Source organism: Leishmania braziliensis, chromosome 24 (assembly GCF_000002845.2).
Source record: "Leishmania braziliensis MHOM/BR/75/M2904 complete genome, chromosome 24".
Classification (NCBI taxonomy): domain Eukaryota; phylum Euglenozoa; class Kinetoplastea; order Trypanosomatida; family Trypanosomatidae; genus Leishmania; species Leishmania braziliensis.
Window position 1 is genome coordinate 761,482 of NC_009316.2, and position 18,678 is coordinate 780,159.

The 18,678-nt window shown below is 58.3% G+C and overlaps 6 protein-coding genes across 6 annotated transcripts; all 6 read right to left on the reverse strand.

The window, feature by feature from the left end:
• Window positions 1–1,370: 1,370 nt before the first annotated feature.
• Window positions 1,371–1,805, reverse strand: LBRM_24_2230 (hypothetical protein, unknown function; the record flags this gene model as incomplete). The annotated part of the gene is made up of 1 exon (XM_001565436.2): window positions 1,371–1,805. The coding sequence occupies one exon, from the start codon at window positions 1,803–1,805 to the stop codon at window positions 1,371–1,373; it is 435 nt and encodes a 144-aa protein (XP_001565486.1).
• Window positions 1,806–4,973: 3,168 nt separating this feature from the next.
• On the reverse strand, window positions 4,974–5,978 carry LBRM_24_2240 (conserved hypothetical protein; the record flags this gene model as incomplete). Its single annotated transcript, XM_001565437.1, has 1 exon — window positions 4,974–5,978. One exon carries the CDS (start codon window positions 5,976–5,978, stop codon window positions 4,974–4,976), a length of 1,005 nt encoding a protein of 334 aa, XP_001565487.1.
• Window positions 5,979–7,526: 1,548 nt separating this feature from the next.
• On the reverse strand, window positions 7,527–10,577 carry LBRM_24_2250 (conserved hypothetical protein; the record flags this gene model as incomplete). Its single annotated transcript, XM_001565438.1, has 1 exon — window positions 7,527–10,577. The coding sequence occupies one exon, from the start codon at window positions 10,575–10,577 to the stop codon at window positions 7,527–7,529; it is 3,051 nt and encodes a 1,016-aa protein (XP_001565488.1).
• Window positions 10,578–11,342: 765 nt separating this feature from the next.
• Window positions 11,343–15,659, reverse strand: LBRM_24_2260 (putative basal body component; the record flags this gene model as incomplete). The annotated part of the gene is made up of 1 exon (XM_001565439.1): window positions 11,343–15,659. The coding sequence occupies one exon, from the start codon at window positions 15,657–15,659 to the stop codon at window positions 11,343–11,345; it is 4,317 nt and encodes a 1,438-aa protein (XP_001565489.1).
• A 774-nt stretch (window positions 15,660–16,433) lies between these two features.
• On the reverse strand, window positions 16,434–17,186 carry LBRM_24_2270 (conserved hypothetical protein; the record flags this gene model as incomplete). Its single annotated transcript, XM_001565440.1, has 1 exon — window positions 16,434–17,186. The coding sequence occupies one exon, from the start codon at window positions 17,184–17,186 to the stop codon at window positions 16,434–16,436; it is 753 nt and encodes a 250-aa protein (XP_001565490.1).
• A 720-nt stretch (window positions 17,187–17,906) lies between these two features.
• LBRM_24_2280 (conserved hypothetical protein) lies at window positions 17,907–18,644 on the reverse strand (the record flags this gene model as incomplete). The annotated part of the gene is made up of 1 exon (XM_001565441.1): window positions 17,907–18,644. One exon carries the CDS (start codon window positions 18,642–18,644, stop codon window positions 17,907–17,909), a length of 738 nt encoding a protein of 245 aa, XP_001565491.1.
• Window positions 18,645–18,678: the final 34 nt, after the last annotated feature.

Consider the following 18,678-nt stretch of genomic DNA (forward strand, 5'->3'; position numbering starts at 1 on the left):
AAGAGAAAACGGCCGAACGCGAGAAATAATTGGGTGGCGCCATATGAGAGATGAGAAGGAAAAGAGGGAACATCTCGGGTACGTGCGCACAGCAGCGATGCAGCCTTCCAAGAACACCCACACACCCACCCACCCACCCACCCACCCCCACCCCCACACACACACACACGCAGACAACGAAGACGAAGAAGCGGAAGCACCAACCAAAAAGTATATGCACATAATGAGCGCCAATGCGACTGTGAGTGGCAGACAGAGCAGAAAGGCAGCGCATCACCGCGCGCGCACACGCCATGCGATAAATGAATTGGAAAGGCCCACGTCAGGTGCCAGAAGTGCACTGCAAAGGAGTGAGAGATGAGCAGCGAAGAGGTGCTGCATGCCCACTCACACGCCTACTTGCATGTGGATTGACACACACACAGAGAGAGGGCTGTCGACAATGGAGGGGTACGCTGGTTAGGAAGAAGAACGTGCTAAGAGGAAAACCACGCCAAAGGTCAGACATACACTGCCCACTGGCTACGCTTGACCCTGCATAAGCACGAGCGACCTGAGAACGGCGTGTGCATACATACAAAGCTTGAATCGTACGAGACGTGCGAGGAGACCCAGGAGAATGGCAGAGGAGAGAGTCAGGGTGATACGGAGAATCGAGTAAAAAGTAAGAACTTCAATTCGGAAAGCTCTGTGGACCTTCACACAGCCCTCTACCGCCGTCGCCACCACCCGAAGGCCTTCCATCCTTTTCTCCACACCACACACCTCCGTGGCGCCGCATCACTCGCTCAACTCGCGCAAATCGAAAGAACGAGGCACGGAAAGACGCATTCATGCATGCAGGCATGAATACCGCTAACGCGCTTCACACGCACAAACGAGGAGGAAGTGAAAATACTCATGGAAAGAAACGAGCCTGCAGCACTTCATCCGCTATGCGCAGAGAGAACGCACGTGCACAGAGATAGCGAGACGACGAGGGGGTAAAGCAGCACTGACGTCAGGAGAGCCACTGTTGCATGACATATGCACACACACAAACTCACCAATACATACCCACGCACATAGATGTACTCAGAAAGGATGGAGGACGTAGAAGGTGGAGTCGCTGGGTGACTGCAACAGGGGAGTGTGCCAGCGAGGATGCTGCCCCAATAGCGTCCTGAACGTGCTAACGGAAACCCAATCAAACCCCACCACCGCACAACACGGTGCAACCTCTTCTGTGTTTTCTCTCTCGCCTCTCTCGACAGGTCTGCACGCACACGCGGACACAGGGACGCGTGCATATATGTGCTGACTATCATAGCGCGTACATTGCTTCTCTCTCCTTCCGCTTTTTGCTGCCGCTGTTCCTATGATGCACCTGATCAGGCGTGCAGATCGGTGTCCAACGAACCACCACCCGAGTCCTTGGACCTAGAGGATCTACGGTGGCGCAACTTACTTAAACTGCGGAGCTCGTTTCTCGCCGTCTGCATAGCTGTAAGGGCGCGCATGCTGTCCTCATGCTGCTTCAAGACATCCACGTTGTGTCTCTCAGCGCAGTTTGCCGCGGTGATCCAGTCTCTGAGCGCCTCCTTCTTTTTTTTGCTATGAACGCTGCTGTCACTGCTACCTGTCAGCCCTTCGATCATTTCCTCTGTCAGGCCCTGGTCCAAGTCAATTCTGTGCACTTTCTCGTGCGTAACAGCGGTCACCTGCGCGCCTCTTTTAGCGGTGATGGGCGATGGTGCCTCATTGGTCTTAATAGCCTCCTTCAGCTTCTCCGACTGGGGTTTGTTGCGGGTGATTGTGTGACCCATTGTACTAGTAGACACGGCTGACGCAGGGAGAATCAGCGCGCTGCGCTGGGAAGCAGAAATAAAGTAACGAGCTCAAGAAAGCTTTGTGGCCTGAGGAGGAAGAGAGTAGATGGAAAGCAACGCGCACGTGCTGTCTGCTCGTCGCCTTCCTCTGTTTGCTCCAACGAAACGGGGCGGGTCTTGGCAATGGCGCTGGCTGGGGATGTGCAACGATTGTTCGCCCATGCGTATGCGTGTGTGGGTGTGTGTGACTGCAAGGGAGAAACGGGGGCGGGCTCAGCAACGCGGAGGAAAGGAAAGAGGACGAGGAGGGAGAGATGTAAGCACAAGGAAAGTGCAAAGGAAAAAGGATCAGAAGTACGCCACCCATGAAAAAGCACACATACGCCATGGACTGTTCGTTGTGTTGAGCGCGTGATCTACGGCAGTGCGCTGCGACGCTGGAGAAGTCGCTTGTGATGTAAGAATCGGCTGCTGCTACTGTTGGGAGTACTGATACTACAGTGCGTGGGGAGTTGGGTGTGCGGAGAAGATGAGCAGGAGTACAAGCAAGAAGGTACACATCCATACACCAAGGCACCTCGGCATCTCAGCGCACGGATACATGTATGTCCCCCCGACTGCCGCAGGCGGGGGCGGGCATATAATGGACCCCAACATCACTTATCGCTGCCCCACCCCTCCACCCCCCGGCAACGAGAGCTCGGCCAATCAAGCGAAAAACTGTCGCTGTTTTCGAGAAGGCTCAACGTTTACGTTTCGCAGAGAACAAAGAGAAAGAGAGGGGAGGGGAGGGGGAAGCGGGGGCGGGGTCAGCAGGGGTTCCGTGATCATGCCACGGCTCTTCTCCCCCACCAGCCTCCTGCGCATAGAGAACCACACTTGTTGTCCTGGAGTTCCGCCTCCGCTGCCTCAAGGCGGCACTCCTCGTGCTCACTACCTTCACAGTCTCCAGCTTTTCTTCTTCCTCTTTGAGCTTCTTCTTTGGCCCGCTATCACTGCCGCCTCCTCCCAGCTGCACAACTCGCATCACCGAGACAGAGTGAGAGGGACGAAGCAGTGTGCTGCGTGGGGCAGGGGAGAGGAGCGCATGGGGAACGGCCCTCCCTCCCCCATCCCCTGCCATGGACGTAACGAAAGTGAGACGAGCCTAAAGTAGCGAAAAGGGGGAGGGGGGGGGGGGAAGCAAAAGGCGAAACACCTGAAGGCACCAATCGAGGCACAGCGACAGCAGAGAAGTACACACACACAGAGAGAGAGAGATGTAGAAGTATACGGAAACGAAGATACGAAAGGGCAGTAGCGCATGGGCACCACCACACACAAGACCTCTGGTACACGCGCGTGCTAACGGCAACGTAACGCGCGCCACAAGAAGCGAGACGGCAACGCCACTTCACTGGCACAGAATATTGGCACGCACCTTCTGCTCCTTTCGTTCTCTATCGCGGGCGTTTTCGAAGAACTGTGCAACACAAGGGCGGATACATAGTGCGGGTGTTCCAGCGTTCCTCTGCCGGATCGATGGGGCTGCCTTTAGGGCGAATCCGGCCTTCGACCTCACTCTCCCCATCCGATCAGCTAGCCGGCAGCGTGTGTACCACCGGCAGCGGTAAGCACTTCAACCAGCGCGTCACCTTGTTCATCGGCATGTACCCTGCAACGCTGTGGCGCTGTAGAAGTTCAATTCGTCGGAGAGCTGTCCGCCACCGATGGAGAGGCGGTCCACGTACCGACCGTGGTGATGTGATGAGGTGTGCAAACTGAAGGAAGACACCAGTAGGAAGGGCACCACACTGGTGACGGAGGGGTGTCATTGCGCGGACAAAGACTGTGGCTGCGGCCGCTCACTCACGGCAAATGAGCGCTCGGCACCCATCAGGGGCATCAGGGGCGTGACATGGTTTCGGTGACGCAGATGAGGAGCTGTGCACACCGCTTCCCTGCTTTGGAGGAGGGGCGAGGGCAAGAGAGAGAGTCAGGGGAAGATGAGGATTGAGAGGACCCTTTGGTCACCCTCGACTGCAGCACCAGTGGTACGCACGAGTGAGGGGAGAGGGGAGGGAGTGGGGTGTGCGGCGGCGAGGAAGTGCACGGTGCTGGGGTTCGGAAAAAACAAGTAGGGTGCAGTGGATGCGCTCTGGGGAAGGTCCCAGCAAATTGTCCTTCGCGACAGAATCGTCGTTTCTCGCACTCACACTTTTGGTGTTTTTGCCTCATTGAAAGAGCGGCTGTGTCTTTCCCCCTGCGTCTGTGCCCGTCACAGTGCGCTTGTCGATGTGCGGTAAGCGATGTATGATGTCAGCGCAAGAGCAGGCACAGCGCTTCGCACAACCGAAGAATAAAACTGAGCCTAAGATAGGTGGAGGGGGAAGAGAAAGGAAAGTGCAAGGATGGGATGCGTGCACGACAGGGGGACGATGTGTTGCAAGGGAAGACGACTTCAAGGTGCACACTTGGTGGAGGCCTCATGTGGATTCATACAATGGTGACACGCAGCGCTCCGCACTCCCTCGTTAGTGCAGTAAGGGAGGTAAAGCGAGATTGACCCTCCAGAGCATAGGAAACACAGAGTGTATCGTCGGCCTTCGTCCATCGCAGCCGCCGAAATAGAAGTTGTCATGCGACCACTGCTGCCATTACATCCACATCCGTACATGCGGGTGTGTGTGTCACTGCTTTACCTGTGCGTGTGTAGCTCAACGCGTAAACGATGATGGAAGGAGGAGCAACAAGGGATAGAAGCACAATTGTGGCACGCCAAGAACCTCGTGGCGAATTCAGAGAGTCACGCACAGAGGGGAGAGCGGTCAGGGTCCAGCGGCTTGCTGAACACCACTAGTTCCAGCGAAGACCCGCAAGCACTGTGATCCTACTGCTGTGTGCACATGTCGGTACACGTGGGCACCTCAGCGCACGTGTACCGCTAAGTTACTCCTGCACGGCCCCTTTGATGCCCTCCCGCTTCCTCATAAAGCAAGGTGGGGAGACCGCCAGAAAGCAAAACGAGCTGCAGGGCTGAGTGAGGGAGTGAGGGGGGGGGGTGAGGTGGGTATGTGCTGAGCGCTGCGCTACAATTGCATGAGTCCTAACCTTATCAGTCGCACACCCCACCCATCCGCGCGCCTCTTACCGGCCGCCAAGCGACATGTTATTGTCGCTTACCCGTCACTTGTCAATGCGCAAGCGCTTGTACGCCTCCTCTTGCTCTCTCTCCAGCTCACGCTGCCGATCGCCAAATATGTCGTAGTTTGGAGGTGGCTTCGGCGTTACAAAGCATTCGTAGTGGTCATCGCCCGAGATGCACACACCTGGCTGCCGCATCGCTGGCGTGCACTGCTCGGCGCGCTCGAACCCCCATAGATACATGCAGATATTCCGTGTAACCCACCGCCTGCGGCTCACCTCGGTAAACAGGCCATAATGCGGTCCCACCATGGAGCACCCCGCCACCCACGGCATTATCCTCTCTTGTACAAACGGCAGCACGCGGTTCCACAGCGCTGGACAGAGACGCAGTACCCACGGCAGCGTGTCGATGTTCTGGGAAAGCCATGAGTGCACCACATTGGTAGAGTAGAGCTGGCACACAGCAACCTTCTTGTCCACCCTCCTGGCATGGTAGAGGATTCCGCTGTGGAAGGAAATAAGGGTGGTCTGATCGTGCATGTAGTCTGAGTAGCGGCGGTAGAGGTCGAGCACCTTGTCTGTGCACAGGTACGCTCGCTTCAGCTCCTTCACTTCAATCAACATGCGCAAGTTGTTGTCACGGCAGAATAATATGGCTTCCTCCAATGTGGGAATGCAAATCTTCTCCGTGGGGTCGGCCATGAATCTGCACTGCCGCAGCTCAAACAGCGTCAGCTCATCGATGCGGCGCATCGGCGGGACGCCACGGAGGTGGCCGCTGGCGAATGCGTCGTGAAAGAGGACGACTTCGTTGTCTTTGGTGAGGCGAGCGTCGCACTCGATACCGCCACACCCGTGTGCGGCGGCGTACCGGAACGCCTCCAGTGTATTCTCCGGTATCCCCGTCACACCACGACAACCGCGGTGCCCGAACACCACGCCGCTCCACGGGAGTCGCGACGGGCCCGCGGGTAGCTGAATGTGCCTCAAGTACGACCACCCCAACGCCGCTCCAACACCACCGAGCAGAAGTGCGAACTTCATTGTTCAGCGCGGCAGGGGAGGGAGGAGGGGCCAAGCGGCGAATGTGCCGGCAGACTAGACGCTTGTTAAGGAATGCACTCACACACACACACACACACACTCACTCACTCGAGCGTGCGTGTAGAAGGCGGAGATGAGAGGCTGCAGTTGCTGTAGCTCTCCGGCGCTCCTGCGTTGTGCCACATGCCATGCACAGGCGGCGGACAGAAGGAAGAGAAAGGGTAGAGTAAGGACAGAGAGTAGCGAGGGAGTTCAACGGAAGAAATCAGAAGGCCAAGGGGAAAGCGAGAGCAAGGGGGGTTTCCTGGGAGGAAGGAGGAGGGACGGCGTACGCAGAAACAGTGAAGGGAGGCCCAGGCAGCCTACAAGGGGGGAAAGGGGCTTGAGCTTGGGCGATGCTAAGCTGTATAATCCCTCGGAATGGAAGCGTATGAGAGGCAGAGCGAGGCACCAGCGAAGGAAAATACCCCCCTCTCTTCACGCACACGCGGTTCCGAATATCAACATGTTCGGTTTCTGGGCAGCGAGGGGGGAGGGAGGGAGGGGAGGGGTAGAGCGGAAAGCACCCTGAGTGCCTTTACAAGCTCCTCTAGGCCCAACATAAGCTGCTGCTACCGCGCTCTCGTTCTCCTTATCATTTCCTGTTGCAGTGGGTTTCGTTACCGCATGCTCTTCTGTCTGAAGCTCGGCGAGAACACGCACGACGAAGAAGAGGCGCCGCACACGTGCACGCGCGTCGTCGTATGTTGAACGAGTTTGGCATGTTCCTTTTTTTTTGTTCGCTCGGTCGCAGCATTTCCCCCTTCCCCGCCGACACCCATACAGCCCGATGGGGAGGGAACGTGCGCTACGCTGTGACACGTTGTCGCAGTCTGCAGAGGGTGAGTTGGGAGAGGAGGCCTCTGTGCTGGGCTTAAACAGCAGCTCAAGAAGGAGAAAAGTTGGCGCACATAAGTGACAGTGCGTATAAGTGCGATAGGCATACATAGAGACAAAATGCACCAGGAATGCACAACACGCACATCCATATCAAGGAAGTAGCGGCAGCAAGCGCGACACACAGGAAAGCAGGCATTGCAAACAAGGGAGAGCACACGAGTGAGCACTACACACAAGCGAGCACGCGCTAACGACTCCACTCTCTCCCCACTGCTACATCGCTTTTCCTCCTAGTGGAGAAGTGGTGCCTGTGCATAATGTCCGTGGAAACGGTGGCGGATGGGGGTGGTGGCACACCGGCGAGGGTGTGGGTCGTGCCTTTTGAGCGCGCCTTTGACTCTGTGTAAGAGGTGTGGGGGTGTAGGTGGGAAAGGAGGGGCACCGATTAGCGACGAGGAAGCGCAAAATGAGTCGAGGCACCAAACGACAAAGGAGGCGTAAGAAGCAAACAACACACGCCCGCACCTCACAACGCGGTAGTGGCCAGCAGACAAAAGGTGCCGCCGGCAAGAATGTGGTTGGGTCCGCACACACACACACACACACACACACACACATGAAAGGGAGTGGACCGGTAGACAGCGACGTGCTGCCCTTCGAGATGAGGGCTCAGAGGGCAAAGCCATCCATGGGAAGGATATCCTGGTGCTTCAGCTCCCGAACCAACAGGTCCTCCAGCTGTAGCACGAAGGGCCTATCGGCTGCCCCAAACCAGCTTACTAGGTCCACACTGTAGTACAGGGTGTGATTGGAGCGCACCCACTTCAGGCACTGCGCCTTTTCACCCGCGAAGAAGCCTGCCTTCACCATCCGCAGTACGTAGTCGGGCATCACGACCGAAGACTTGCCAAAGATGGAGGTGGCCTGCTGCTGAAAGGACTGCACATCCACCTGTAGCTGCATCACGAAGAAGTCGTTCATGCGCTTCTTGGAGAGTTTACTGTACTCTCGCACCAGCACGGCCTGTGCGGCAAAGATGAGACGCTGTAAGAAGACCGATTCGAGAGCCGGGGTAGGCATCGGCACACGCTGCTCGTTGAGAGCCTTCATGCTACCCACAAGCTGCCCCACGTAGGAACTCACCGTCACTTCGTCCTTGCTGCCCTTCAGCTTCGCGATGTTGTTGCAGACGCTCTCCACGGGGAGAATAGCCTGACACAGTCGGTGGATGCACACATGCAGCACCTCGTGCGCCGCTCCGTAGAGCGTGCGGCACCGCTGCATGTAGGGCTGCGTCACGGTCACTGGAAGAAGCGGGCTTATTGTCTGGATGGTGGCCTCGTAGAAAAGGATGAGGCTAAGCACCGACTGGCACGCCACTGTGCGGTTGCCAACAGCAAACTGTTGTGCGGCGCTCGTGAGCTCGTTGGATAGACGGCCCCACACGACGGGCGGGAATCGCGAGGTCGACACGCTGGTGCTGCCGACACCGCCGCCGCCGTAGAGATGCCGGTCATGATCCTTCGGTGTGTACTGCCCGTTGACCGCCCCCACCGCACGTTCTCCTGCTGCACGAACCCCAGCTAACACTCGCTGTGCGGTCACGGAGAAGTCGCCCTGATGCTCGATTGGCACACTGCGCGACACCGACACAAAGCTGTCCACGACAGTGTAGAAATAGAGGCACAGCAATTCTTCGCACCAGCCAAGGATATCGGCTGCCAAGGGAGGAAACCGCACTGCTATGCGGGCCTGGTACTCGAGGAAAGCGTTGGTGACGGAAATGGCACTGGAAGTGAGGACGGAGGGCGGCATGCCCACTGACGACGCAAGTGTAGCGGTGTTCTGGCTGCCGACAGGCGCACTCAGCGGAGCCGCCTCTACGCCAGGCCCTACGTTGTCCGTCGGGGGGGCGAATTCTTCAGAGTCACCGGTGACGTCTGCCGCGCGACCCGTATTCACCGTCGCCCAGTAGGCACCGAAAGTCTGCGTCTGCACAAGACTGGACGTGTCAGCGGGCTCGAGCATTTTCTGAGTGAGGAACGGGTTTTCCATGAGCGGCATCGTCCCTGCAGCGAGGAGGCTGTCATCAACGCCCTGGTGCAGGTAATGCTTCACCTCCTTGACGAAGCTCTTGAAATTGTTCGGGGACAACGGCTTCACCATGCTCAGGGATTGAGGAGAGACAGCGCTAACGGTCCAGTCGTCCTCTGCCATGAAGGCCAGTACTTCGTGGGCCTTAGGTGTCTGGAAGTGCATCTGCATGTGACGCAGCAGCACTGCCTTGGTCTTCGTTCTGGCCGCGGCCTGCTCCGTCTTTTCAAGTCCCAGTACGCCGAACGCTTCGGTCAGCATACTCACCACCACGAACAGATGCAGCACACGGTCTGGGTCAATTGAGGCGAGGCGCACACTCGAGAGCACCACGGTCAACTTCTCGACCAAGTCACGGCCGGCTCTTTGGCCCATGTCCTGCAGGCGCTGCAGCGCCTGGTTGTGCAAGCCGGCGTATGGTGAGTTGGTGTGGCGCTCCTCCTCATGGAGTCGCACCACGGTAGAGTACAGATACAAGAAATCCATCAACTTGGCAGCCATCTGCCGCACGCCGAGGATGAGGTAGTCAGGGTGTATGTTCTCTGCGATGTCCGCTAGTGGAGCGTTCTCATTCTTCATAAACGACACTTCTGTCAGGGACTTGCAAAGAATCTGAACTGCCGTGCGCCACAGCAGAGTTGCCACTGAGGCGCACGTCTCGGCGGCGCAGCCGAGGTGCTGTGAGGCCTCAAGCGCGTTGCAGTACCTGGGTACAATGAACTTGTTCGTCAAGCAGTCTGCGAGCACCACCTCGATGCAGTCGGTGAGCTTCTTAGAGTTGTCGCGGTACAAGCGCCACTCTGCCATCACAGATTTCACGCAGTAGATTTTCGTCAGCGAGTTCTCCATGTCGATGGAGCCTTCCCGCTTGAGGAAGCCGGCCGCCTCATGCACCTTGCCGCTGGAGATGAGGTTCATCAGCTGAGTTCGCTTCCCACACATCGCCTTCATTGCCTCCAGCAGTTGAATGGTCGCCTCCACGTTCTCCTTCGTGCGTTGCTGCGCCAGCAACGCTACCTGCGAAGCAACAGATGCCTTTGACCTGCGAATCGCCGCGCGTGCTTTCTTACAGTCGCTCGAGGTCATGAGCAGGCTGTCGTTGATGTCGCGAATCTTCTCCGTGCCACTCACGAAGGCGTGGTGGTGCGCCAACACTCGCTGCTTGAGTGTTGTGCTGACAGTGTTGCACTTTTGGCGCAGTTCCCGTATCTTTCCCTCCGCCGCCTCGCGCATTACCCGGCCTTCCGTCTCGTCGTCAGTGTACGCGAAGTTATCCATGTGCTCGAGTTCAAATTTGGCAGGGTTGTACGTCTTGTCGAAGAACTTCTTGTCCACTCTCTCGTGCACCTGCGCGTCGGTGAGCGGCTCCTCGTCGGAGCTCTCCACATCGCTGACCTCGTCCGCCTCCACGGGTTCTCCCTCGGCGTTGCGCACCTCGGCTCCATATTTCACTTGGAAGAAGCGCCGGATGTCGGCGTGCGACATGACGCCACCGGCCCCTGAGATTGCCTTGAGGCGGTCCACTGGGATTTGCTTCAGCACCGACTTCGTTTTCTTGTAACCGACCTTCACGCCCTTCATCGCCTCCTTCCACGCCGCGGCTAGACTTTCCGTAACGTCCTCCATACTCCTTTCGCCGCCGGCGTTGCAGCTGTGCAAGCGAAAGACTTCCTGCCGAGTCGGTAGAGCTGATGCTCTGGTCCGAAATGGATGCTCAGGGAGACTCGTGGGCACTACCGATACGAGAGAGGTGCGTCTCCTTCTCCTGTTGTCGAAGACGTGCGCCGTCTTCTCTGTTCTAGTTTTTTCTTTCAGTTCTCTTTTCGAGGATTACTTGTTGCTTTCCATTCGCTTGCCTCGGGGCTGTGTGCATGCCTCCCCCTGTGTCGACGGCGTACTCCCTACGCTCGCCGAAACCGCCAGTAGCTGACGATGCAGGAAGAGCAAGGCGGAGGAAGGGAAGGGGAATGGGTGAAAGGGAGACGGGAGAGAAGCATGAGCGGACAGCAGCGTCGGCTGGGACGCAGCGAGACGTGAATGCGCTTTACACACGCCACCAGTTCCACTCTCTCTCACAGCCAGACACACGCGAACAACACACGAGCGAGAGAGCTGTGAGGCGCGCCTAGTCAGCAAAAACTTCAGGAGGGTGCGAGAAAGCAAGAGATGAGAAGCTTACATTGGAGGAGAAAGAAGCAGGCATTGACCTCTTCCTCACTTCACTGTTGTTTGCTGGGGCTTACAAGCACACACACACACATACACACGCACACACACGCGCACACACATACGCTTTTACATCTACATCTACGTCTATGAGTGACATTCTCTACTGTACAAGCAGCAACAGAGCGGTATACACAGTTAACAGCACACCAAACCTGAGCAAAGCTACGAGGAGAACCGTGACGGCTGCAGTGCATCTTGCTGGCGGAGGCGACGGCCCACTTCCAGCTGCTCTTGCTGCTTGTCAAAGCACAGCTGCATGAGTTGCTGAGCATTACGCAGCTCCTCGAGCTTGTCCATCAAGTCGCGCTCGCGCGCTTGCGTTTCGGCGAGGGAGGCCTCGCTAATGTTCTTGAGCGACTCCACGTTCGCGCACCGCTCACGCAGAGCTGAGGTCTCCGCCTTGTATGCCTGGAGTTGCCCCAGGATGTCGGCCTCCTGTCGACGCAGAGCTTGCACCTCTTTCGTCAGCTCCCTCACTCGCTGCTCGAGGCTCTCTACCTCGCGCTGGCACCTGCGCCTCTCCGCAACGGCAGTGGCTAACTCTGCTTGCGCTGCGTCGAGTCGCATGTCCCGAGTCCGCTGGGCTGCCTGATGGTCGTTAGCGACACGCTCGTGGCTCAGCCGCGCCGTCTCGAGCTGTCCGCGCAGAAAGTTTATCTGCTTGTCCATCTCACCGCACCGCAGCTCCGCGGCTTCGCGGGCCGCAACAGCGGCCACCAGGCGCTCGTGCTCTTTAGTGACCCGATCTGCCTCTTGCTTTACCTCGCGCCTTTTTTCGCCCAGCACGCGTTGCAGCGCCGCCACTTCCGCGCGCAGCTCCCGAAGCTCGTCCTCGTTGTGTTTCTGCTCCACAACTCGATCATCCAGCTGACGCTTCAGCTTGTCGAAACTGTGTTGCAAACACCGACGCTCATCCTCGGCAGCACTCGCATCATTGCTGCGCTTTGCCTCATCAGCAGCTATCCTCTCACGCAGGGAGGCAGTCTGGCGCTTTTCCATCTCCAGCAGTGCTGTCACGCGCTCCAGAGACTCCTTCAAGGCGTGCATGCGCTGGTCTCGGTCGTCGTTGGTGCGTCGCGCCGCCTCTTTAAGGCCAAGAACGCACCGTTCTGCCTCAGCCAGTTCCCCCTGAACACGCGCAACCGCCTCGTGGTGTTCCGCAGCGGCAGCCTCCAGCCGGCGCTGGTGGGCTTCCTCGACGGCTCGAAGCACCGTCTTGTGCTCCAGCTGAAGGCGAACCAGCTGTCGCTCCGTGTCCCTCGCGCCCTCGCAGAGCTCGGCGGCCGTCTTCTGGGCGGCAGACCAGCTGTCCTTGGTAACACTTGTGGCGCGGGACACAGTGCCGCGGTGCGCCCGCAAAACAAGGTCGATGCACACTCGCTTCATGTCTATCGCCTCTTCCGCATATCCCTCAAGCACTAGCGCCTGGGATGCTGCAAGGTGGCGCTGCAGCTCACGGTAGCTGCCCTCTATAGACGCTGCTCTGCGCTGCGCCTCGTGCAGTTGTACTTGCAAAGAGGTCGCAAGCTTCTCGGCAGCCATGGCATCCTTCGTGACGTCGCGGAACGACTCCGCCTGTTGGCGACACATCTCCTCGTAGCGCGTCTTCACTTCGCTGATGCGTGAGTCAAGCGTGTCCTGCGCTCGTCGCAGCGCTTCCTCTGTCTCTGTGAGCTTCTCAGTCAGGTCGACACTTCGCTGGCGATCCTCTTTCTCGCGCTTCGCCGACGCACGCAAACGCTCCTCCATGCGCTCCAGGAGCAACTCCATCTTTGCCTTTTCCTTCTTGTACTTCTCTCGAATCGCGCTGGCGGCGGCCGTCTGGTCCTCCGCGCGCTGAAGCGTCATCACTGTAGCTGCCTTGACTTCCTCCACCTGCTGCAGCGCCTTCTGAACCTCTTCTTTACGCTGCTGATACTTGTGCTCCCGACTATCGAGGGTGTCCGTGAGCGTGGTCACTTGTGCTTGGACCTCCAGCAGCTGCTCCTCGGCGCGTGCCTTGTTGTCTTGAAGCGCGGCCACCTCCGCCACTCGCGCCTCAACGGCCTCTTCCAGACTGCTGATGCGCTGCTGGGCGTTGTCCAGGTGCATGCGGCTAAGCTCCTGTTGATGCTGCAGCTTTTCCAGCAGAACAAGGTTCTTGCCCCTCTCTTCGTTTAGATGCGGAAGTACCGTCGCCTGCTCGCTTCGGAGGCGCTGAATAGTGTCGTCACGCTCGTGGATCGTCTGGCGCAGCTCCTCAGCAGTGCTCTTGGCAAGTGACTCCACGTCCTCGGCATGGCGCGCAAGGCGCGAGCACTCGGCATCGCGCTGCTCCGCTTCCTCCTTTAGGCGTCGCACCTCCTTTGACCTCTCGTCGATGCAGCGCTGCAGTTGCTCCTGTTGCTGCAAGGCGACACGCAGTTCTATCTCAGCCTTATTAACCCGCTCCTCCGCTGCCGTCAAGGAGAGTTCTAACTTGTCGCGGTGCGACCTCTCTTGCAATACCTCCTTGAAGGTGACTTGCTTGGCCTCCACGCACTCCGTCACCTCCAGACGGAGAGCGGTGATGATGCGGTCTTTTTCGCTCAGCTGCGCCTCCACTCCAGCAAGGGCGGCGGTGCTCGTCTCCGCCGTTCTCCGAATGGCCACCACGCTCTCCTCAGCTCTTTCTCTTGCCGCCTTGAGGTCCAGCCGAGCCCGCTCTGCCTCCTCGATGCGCTGCCGCAGGACCCCCTCGTTCCTCTCGTGCGCGGCTAAGCGTTGCGTAAGCTGCGCAGCCTCTGTCTGCTGCCTGTCGACCTCCCGTCGTAGGCTTTGAATGACCGTTTCCTTTGCCTCGATAGTGTTTTGTAGGCGATTCATCTCGCTCCTCATCTCCTGTCGGGCCTCCGCGACGTGGTAGAGTTCCTTCTCCAACCCCTTCGATCCGCCTGCCTTCTCGCTTAGCTCCGCGCGCGCGAGCTCAAGCCGAGTGCGCAAGTCCTGCACCTCGTTTTCGTGTCGACGCCGCATGTCTTCGACAGCGAATGCATGGTCGTGCTGAACTTTCTGCAGCTCCTTTCCGTGGACGAGCTCAGCACGGCGCGTCTCTTCCTCCTTGTCTCGGAGCTGCACTTGCAGACGCTGCACGCCGGTCTGCAGCTCCTCCAGTTTCTGCGATAGACTATGCTCGTCGGCAGTGGTGCGCCGCTGCGCACCTGCCAGCTCCGACTGCACGCGGTTCAATTGGTGCTGCAGACGGTCACACTCTTCAGCTCGCAAAGCCGCGGTTGCCGTGACGGTGGCCAGCTTCTCACGAAGCTCCGCTTGTGAACGGGTGGCATCCTCGCGAGCGCGGGTTAGTGCGTCAGCGCTGTCGCTGATCATCCGCTCTCGTGCCTCGAGCAGACGACGTGCGCGGTCCGCCTCGTCCTGATATTGCCGCAGCTGCTCCTGCAGTGCGTGGTTTTGCGCCTGTACCCCCTCGTGTGCCTTTTCGGCTACTGCCTTGTAGCGCTCGTGTTGAGCGCAGGTTGCCTGCAGCTCCGTCGTCGTGCGCTGGAGCGCTTCCTGCGACCGTGCCAAAGACCGCTCCAGCTCGCCAATGCGCTCAGCAGACTCTAGGTGTGCTCGCCGACACCGCGACATCTCTTCGCGCAGCTCTTTCTCCGTCTGCTGCCTCGTCAAGTCCGCGGTCTCGAGCTGGTGCTTTGCGGTGTCAAGTGCTTTCGTGGTGGTCTGTAGTGAAGCCGCCATCTCTTCCACGTCTTGCTGCGCTTTGCGAAGAGCTTCCTGCGTCGTGCGGTGATCTTTCTCTCTGCTAGAGAGGTCATCTTGCAGTTTCTTCATGTCCTCATTGCGCTGTGCACGCTCGCTAGTCGACTTTGCCTCGAGTGCGGCGACCGCCGATGTGTGCTCGTGAATCGGCATCATCTCTTGAATGCGGGCCTGCAGCTGTTGTGCGTGTGACCGAGTTTCACTCAGCGTCTGCGTAGCCATCTCTAACTCGCTCTTGAGGCTGGCGACAGCAACGTTTTGCGCCTCCACCTGCAGCTGGGCTGCCGCCCACCCTTCCTCAGATTTCGTTTTTTGGGCCTGCAGCGCCGCATGGGTGACCTGAGCGTCGGACAATTCGCACTCCAGCCGGCGAGCCTTTGCTGCGGCTTTAGCTGCCGCCGCCGCCTGATCCTCGGCGCGTTCCTCGCTCTCTTGCAGCTGCTTCTTGAGGACCTCCGAGTTTAGCACGAGTTTGCGAACCGCTTCCTCATCACGCGCGGCCTGTGCCTGCGCCTCCTTCAGTTTTCTGTTCTTACTCTGCAGCTGCTCCGAGAGCTGTCGCTGCTTCGCAGCGTTGTCTTTCTCCCTTTGCCCAGCAGCCACCTCTTGATCTTGCAGCTGTCGGAGAAGACGGTGCAGCTGATCATCCTTGCTGTTGATGACCCGCAGGTACTCCTCCAGGAGCTGGTCAACGTGGTCACTCGGCACTGGCCCACTTTTTGGTGCCCCATCGGACACCATAGTGCAGAAGCCCACAACGTCGGGCAGCTGTGACTCGCTGTTATGAGTCAACTTGTCGTCCCGCGCACTGTTTCTCTCTTTCTTGCTCACCCCCTCTCCGCTGCGAACAGAGAGAGAGACGGCGCACAAAGTAGTCGCAACTGGTAGAGGAGTAGGGGCTGGCCTGGGGGCAGATGAGACACGCAGAGACCAGACGCATCAAGATAAGAGAGGAGTCGACCCAAGTGTGCACCTGCAGTCGATCCTCCACCAAAGAAAAAGAGGAGGGCGGGGAGAAAATCGGAGAATAACATGTTGACTACCGACATGCCTATGAGCACTGTGGAAGTAGCGATACAGCTGGGCGGCGGAACGCCTCATGACGCCACGACCCAACGCCTACGCTTTGGTACACACAGACAGCACGGTTTATGTCCGCTCAGCGCCACCCCCTCATTCGGAACTGGCGGAGAAGCCTAATCAGCTCGCACCCCCCCCCCGCCTAGCAGGAAAGTGGCCCCGTGGTACAACAGCGAACTAAAATACCGCTGTTTGGCGATACTCGCACAACACGCCGAAGCATCCACTAGCAGAGATGTACCCCATCTTCCAAGAGGCCTCTACGCCCCCTCACGCCGACTGTAGCACAAGCGCGGACATCGACGTGTGGGACACAAACACAAGCCCAGCAAAAGTAGCCCAAAGGTGTGCACCGTCAGAGCGAGAGACGCACCCACACACGCGCACGGGACATGGCAAACACTGGAAAGACTCTCCCTCCATGGGTGTGACAGGTCAAACCTCGGTCAGCATGTGTACCACGCGGTGTGGCAAGCTGGACTTCAACTGCTCCCGTGATTCCAGCGACTTGAGCACGAGCATGGCGCGGCTGTGCACTGGCACCACTGCCCTTCCGCTAAGAGCATTGTTCTCCACCAGCTCCTTCAGCGCGTTCGCCACTGCCTTTATCGCCTCGGGGGTGGTCACCCATACTACACAGCGGCTACGATGGTCCTTGAAAGGCGCTAGCAACGCCGCCCTCAGCTGATCCACCGACTCGAAGGGTTCGGTCAGCGTAACGGCAGCGCCGCCGCTGCACTTGGTCACAAAGGCCAGTGAGTCTAGCCCCGTCTCCTCTGCTCGCCAGTGGACCCCGCTCACACCGTTGCGACGGCTGAGCGCCGCTTTCGCCAACCGATTCGAGGTAGAGGCCGCCACTGCACACAAGCACGGGTGTCGCTCGCGCGAGGAGGCGTACTCACTAGGTGAGAGCAGCACCGTAACACCCACCGCCACCAGAACCATCACAATGGCTAGCAGGGCAATGCACCACCACTTGTAACGCCGAATGAAACCTACAGTCTTCTCTGATAGCCTCTCGAGATTTTGTTGTACCCCCGCTCTCACGGACTGGCTGTGCTGCTCGTTCTTTTTCTCAGCAGTATTCGCGCTACCCCACGACGACTGCGGTGCCTCTGCCGCATCACGTGTGCGACCTCGCTTTGTAGATTTGGAGCAGCTTCTCGTTTTGGGCGTCATCTTGCTCATACACACAGGGATTGCCAACCGCAGTTCCACCAAGAGCCGCTCTCCTTCGCACCCTCTTTGTATTTCCCCTGCTGCGCTGAAAAAGATGCGTGCCGGCTGCGGCGCAGAAGGGCGTCACGTGGAGAGCGAGGCAAACTGGAGAGCGAAAAGGGAAAGAGGAGGAGACAAGGAAAGGGCGGGGAAAGAGAGTCCGTTCGTGCGTCATCAGACGAGTGCATCAAGGGAACGTGATCAGCAGCTTCGATCTTGAAAACAAGGAGTGACAGCGGCAGGTGCATCAGACGCACATGACCACCGTGTCTCCTGCTCCTCTCGGAGTGTTGAGGGACGTGCAGTTGAGTCGCTTGGGTAGGTGCGTGTAGAAACGCCCCAACACAACTCACCTCAACAGAGCTCTGTGATGCAGGCGGTCGTAAGGAGTGAAGCGTCTCGCTCTTTCAAGTGTGCATGTGCTCGTTATCTCGCACTGACCATCTTAGGGGAAAGGAGAATGCTCGGGCACTAAGAGTTGAACGAGAGACAGGGCGGAAGAGGAGGGAAGGATTGGTGGCAGTGTTGGTGGTGGGAAACACGACACGAAGGCACCCTCAAGAGATTTGTGTGTTCGCGTGGGTGGGTGCGTTTGTGTGAAGAGGTAGAGGAAAAATAGCGAAGAGGCGCACAGCACAGCACAGAGCGTTACTCACTCGATGCGTGCCTGATTTCGACGCCTCCTAATCACTACTGTAGCCGAGGAAGGCACTTTGAGGCATCGAGCGAGCGCAGTGCGCCGTCTGTCTTGTCACTTGTAGATAGTAGCGGTCTTGAGACTGTCGCCAGTCCCTTGTGGCGCCGTCCCAGATCCTCGATGGCCAGCATTGCTCGTTGTGATGGGGCCCATTGCTCGCTGTGCATGTTGCGAACGAGCTCCATGGCGTAGGCGGAATCATCCTCAGCGTTGCATGCCTCGAGTAGATGCGTGTAGGTATACGGAAGAAAAGGCACCTGCTCTGCCTGCTGCTGCCTGCCAGCTGCGATGGCGGCCTTGGCATTGCCGCTCTCTTGCCGCGCGCGGATCAGCGCCAGGTAGCAAATGCTGTCGAGTAGCATTGTCTTGTGGAAGGCGGCAAAGATGTCCTCCACTTCCCCATAATGCATGCCCTCAACACACGCCGCCAGAGCGCAGCCAACGCCGACCACATCGGGACGTATATTCTCCCGTTTCATCTGCTCCAGCACCTGCAGTGACTGCACCCATGCCCCTGGCTGAATGCACTGTCGCAAAATAGAAGTGAAGTGGCTCACATTCATGGCGACGCCTTCCTGACGCGCCGTGTGCCACAGCTCCACAGCGCGGAACCAGTTACTTGCACTTGGGTCCAGAAGCTCCTGTTGAAGGGCGTACACGTGGCCAAACTGGTGCATCCAGCCTCCGCCGTAGCGCGGGAAGAGCCCCTGACCAGATGTGCGCGGATGCATGAGCAGACTGAAATCAACTAAGAGAAATGGGGGT